Source organism: Apis laboriosa, unplaced genomic scaffold, assembly GCF_014066325.1.
Source record: "Apis laboriosa isolate Shangri-la unplaced genomic scaffold, ASM1406632v1 scaffold64_cov150, whole genome shotgun sequence".
NCBI classification, from domain to species: Eukaryota; Metazoa; Arthropoda; class Insecta; order Hymenoptera; family Apidae; genus Apis; species Apis laboriosa.
The window spans coordinates 1,281,548-1,285,653 of record NW_025224011.1 but is presented as its reverse complement, the minus strand read 5'-3'; the positions used below and the strand labels follow the sequence as shown (position 1 = coordinate 1,285,653).

The 4,106-nt window shown below is 32.1% G+C and overlaps 1 protein-coding gene across 1 annotated transcript; it reads left to right on the top strand.

Moving 5' to 3' along the window:
- Window positions 1–3,193, top strand: LOC122718606 (glutamic acid-rich protein-like). Its single transcript, XM_043943795.1, has 5 exons — window positions 1–346; window positions 690–1,499; window positions 1,569–2,209; window positions 2,515–2,748; window positions 2,855–3,193. The coding sequence occupies exons 1-5, from the start codon at window positions 1–3 to the stop codon at window positions 3,191–3,193; spliced, it is 2,370 nt and encodes a 789-aa protein (XP_043799730.1).
- Window positions 3,194–4,106: the final 913 nt, after the last annotated feature.

Below are 4,106 nucleotides of genomic sequence, written 5' to 3'. Positions count from 1 at the left end.
ATGCAGGGAACAAGATGGACGACAATAAATGCAAAAATCGACAGAACAAGGAGAACAGTCTTTACAACTCCAAGAGAAACGGAATTTTTAAATGGCGATAATGTTAGAAAAATTAATGACAAAATTTTGATGTTAGTAGAGACTCGAAATGTAATTCCTAAAAAAAGGAATAACGATGAAACGTTGGATCAACGAGTGGATCCATCGAATATAGCGATGGTAAACGTTGATAACGTGAAGGATTTGGAAAATTTAGAGCACGTTTTATCTATCGTGGAATACGAGCCACGGAAGATTAATAAGAAAGAAAAAAGGAAAATTGTGGATACTTTTAATGATAATCTTGGTAAGCAAAAAATGAATAATTAAAATATTAAGTATATTGACATTAAAACTGATAATTAAAATATCGTAAATATTAGCTTTTATTATTATTGTTACTTTTTATATTTAAAGAAGAGTTATTATTTTTTATTTGTATTACAGTGATAATTATTATCACACTGTGAAATTTTAATAGTGATCGAATTATATAGTTGATAAAAATATTGATGAAAAACAAAATGACGAATTTTATTAATTTTTTATTATCTCTTCAAATGAATTTTAACATTGAAAATTTTTATTGCACCAATTAATTTCTTCTTAATTTTTAGCTTATAATAAAAGAATAAAACGTTAATTTTCAGATACCATAACTTACAGTAATGAAAATACAAATCCAGTAACTCCAGATGTTACCAGTCTCTACTACGAAGTACCACGAACTATAGAACCCAATAAAATAACAATAACTCCACAATACGATACTAGAGCCAACCAACACGCTCCAAAATCACTGAAAACCGAGCAAAATCCAAAATCTCAAAACAGGGAGTACAAGTACCCAGTCACAACTTTCAAACGTAAATCCTCTAGAATTCATATGACGTCAAATTCTTCTCCTACCACATCTCCAAGTGATATTTCTTATTCAACCAAAGCAAATAAAAGGAAGAAAACACGTAAACGAATGAAAAATAAATCTTTAACGAAGCAAGAAGCATCTAGACTCTTAGAAAATGTTGATAATTATCCTAGGGCTGAAGAATCGATTAACGATAAAGGTAAAAACAAATCGAGGAAATTGGGCTTGCAGATCAAATACAATATTGAGCCTAGACCATTTTCATCTGTGATCAAATCTGCTGAGAAAAGTCAGGAGAGTAATTTAGAAAAATTCGATGAAGTAAATTCTAACGTCTCTGATAAAAATTATTCAAATGCTATGAAGATCAACGATGATTACTCGAAAGATTATTCAAAGATAGTGGATCCAGTAAAAATCTCTTCATCTGAATCGAAGAGAAAATTATACGAAGAAAATTCTACAGTAAAGAACAAACCTTCTACATCCACTGATCGTAATGAATCCTTTAAATCAAATAGAGACAATCCTTCTTATAAAAATGTTCAAACTACTGAGAGAGATGATTTCTTTGAGAGTGAAAGCTCGACAAACAAACCAATGTATAACAATAAAAAATACGTTAGTGAATCAGATATAGATCCATCCTTCAAAGCTTCATCAGTGACTCAATCGTATAAAAATATTCCAGCGATTATTGATTCAATGAATCCAATTGTATCCACTCCAATACCTTCCACAGAATCCAATCTGTATTCCTCTAGTCACATGTACTACTATCCGCCATTGTTGCCTACAATGGCGCCACAGAGACAATTTGAGGTAAAGTCCACTGTCGAAAATGAATCAAAAATAGATGATTCGAACGAAGACAAAGAAAATACGAAGGAAGACAATGAAGAAATTAAGAAAGCATCCTCAGATGACGTGACAGTGGTCACAACTTCCGAAAACGACGAAAACAGGAAATATGAAATTCGTAAAGATGAAGATCATCAGACTGAAGATCGGCAGAATAATCGAAAATTGCCTGAAACTGAAGAGGATAATTCTGAAAGGTATAAAAAGTATGAAGATAAGGGATACAGAAGATACGCTCACAAGTATAATGATAAAATGGAGGAGGAGGAAGAGGAGGATGTTGTAAGTGATGGCACGCACGATAATGAAAGTCATCAGAGTGTGAAGGAGGGTGCAGCAGATGACGCAAGTGGGAAGGGTGGTGAGAAGAAATTTGAGAAGGGTGGAGCCACGGAACAGGAACAGGAACATCATAAGAGCGAGGGTGAGAAGGGAAAGAAGGTAGGAGATGTCAATACCATTGGATCAATTATCAACCAATATTCAATATTTATGTTTCGATCGATCAATTTTTAAAAATCTATATGTACATTACACGTAGTAAGTTTTTTCGATACTTTTTTTAATTTTTTTTTTATTTCTTCGAATTTATTATTATTTCGTGAACAATAAAGATTCCCTATAAGAATACGATAGAATGAAGAAGAAAAGTGACGAAGAAAATATTAATTAGATTCAATATCGATGTGTGAATACCAAAACATCAATAAGGAAGTTATTATGTGTTTAATTTGTGTTTTTTATAGGTCTATAAGAGCTGGGACGAGAACGAGAAAGCCAATAAGGGTCATCAAGACAAGGAACGGCAGAGCAATTATTACGATGAGAAGGATGGCGATGAGAAAGAGCACAAGGAAGAGGGTGGTTACCACGAGGAGCATCAAAAGGACGAGAAAGGCGAGAAACAGGCGGAATTCGACGAGAAGGGTGAGCATCAAAAGGGTTACAATACCAAAGGACAACACTCGGTGCACGAAAAGGTAAATCCTGTGGAATGAATCAATTTGTCTCGATCGATATTACTTTCTAATATTATTTTTCTCTTCTTCTTTTTTTTTTCTTTTTTTTTTTTTTTTTTTATTTCAGGACGAGTTCGAAAAGCGAACGGAATTCTTCGACGAATTTCACGAAGATGGGGATATGGAGAAGGAAGGTGAGCTGTATGGCGAGCACAAAATGTCCAAGGGTGGCCATTATAAATCGGGACACCATAACGAAGGCGACGAGGAGGGAAAGTACGGTAAAGAAGGCAAGTACGCAAAAGGCGATCACCATTATGAGGACAAAGGTTATAAGGTTAACGAGGGCAAGGATAGTCATCACGAATATAAAAATATGCATGGGGAAAAGAAAGATCATAAAGATGGCAAGAAATGGTCGTACAAGAAGGGTGACGATGAAAAAGGTGGTGAGAAGAATCATTGATTCTTTGATAATTGCAGAGATTTTATTTTTTATTATTACAGAAATTAAATTCTTAAATTCGACAGAGAGATACTGACAAATTTAGTTTTAAGTATTCGTGCCAATAATTGCTCTTTCTTTCACTTTGAATTTAAGATTAAATGGTATTTTTATAAAATTTTTATAAGTTTAAAAAATACACATATATATAAAATTATTGTAATAAGAAAATTAATACAACGTGGAAGCAAAATTTGCCAAAAAGATAAATTTAATTATTTATAGAATGTTAGAAAAAATCTCTGCATTAGAACAATCTGCAAAAGTAAGAATCTAACCAAATGCTAATTAAAATCCTACTTTTGTAAATACCATTAAAATTTTCATACTTATACACGCACCATTTATTATATCTTTAGATATTCTTTTTACAAATTGTATCTAATACAATTTTTACAATTATAAAAATGATTGTTATACTTGTTAAAATAAAACTTTCGAAACGTTCTATCAAATTAGATCGAATTTCATTCACTTTGTGTGAAGAAATCTATAAGAAAAAACACATGAAACTACGTTGAAAGTGTTTGAAAGTAACTGCATTGTCCAACAGGAAGACTAAAATCCTTTGAATCGTGTTACATAATATTTTGACATTATGTTTCGCGAGAGGATCGTTTTTAAAGGAAGATTCTTGACAGAGTGACCTGCTGGAAATGCTTTGTGAGAAATTTGGAAAGTTGGATTTTCAGTGTGATGAGCATAGAATTATTCTCAAATAACTGATTCAACATCTGCATATGATCTATGAAGAGGAAATTTTCGAATATTTATTTTTCTTTGTAATGATTATTCTGCATTATAGAAAAAATGATGTCGAGAATGATGGATTTCTCTATTTGGATAAGCAAATGGTTAAATGGAAAAAATATAG

What these genes read in the sequence shown, in the direction of transcription:
- LOC122718606 (XM_043943795.1), top strand. Translation starts at nt 1, where the DNA reads ATGCAGGGAACAAGATGGACGACAATAAATGCAAAAATCGACAGAACA. An exon ending in TGAGAGTGAAAGCTCGACAA is followed by an intron (nt 1,500 to 1,568) that starts ACAAACCAATGT and finishes TCAAAGCTTCAT; the next exon opens with CAGTGACTCAATCGTATAAA. An exon ending in AACACTCGGTGCACGAAAAG is followed by an intron (nt 2,749 to 2,854) that starts GTAAATCCTGTG and finishes TTTTTATTTCAG; the next exon opens with GACGAGTTCGAAAAGCGAAC.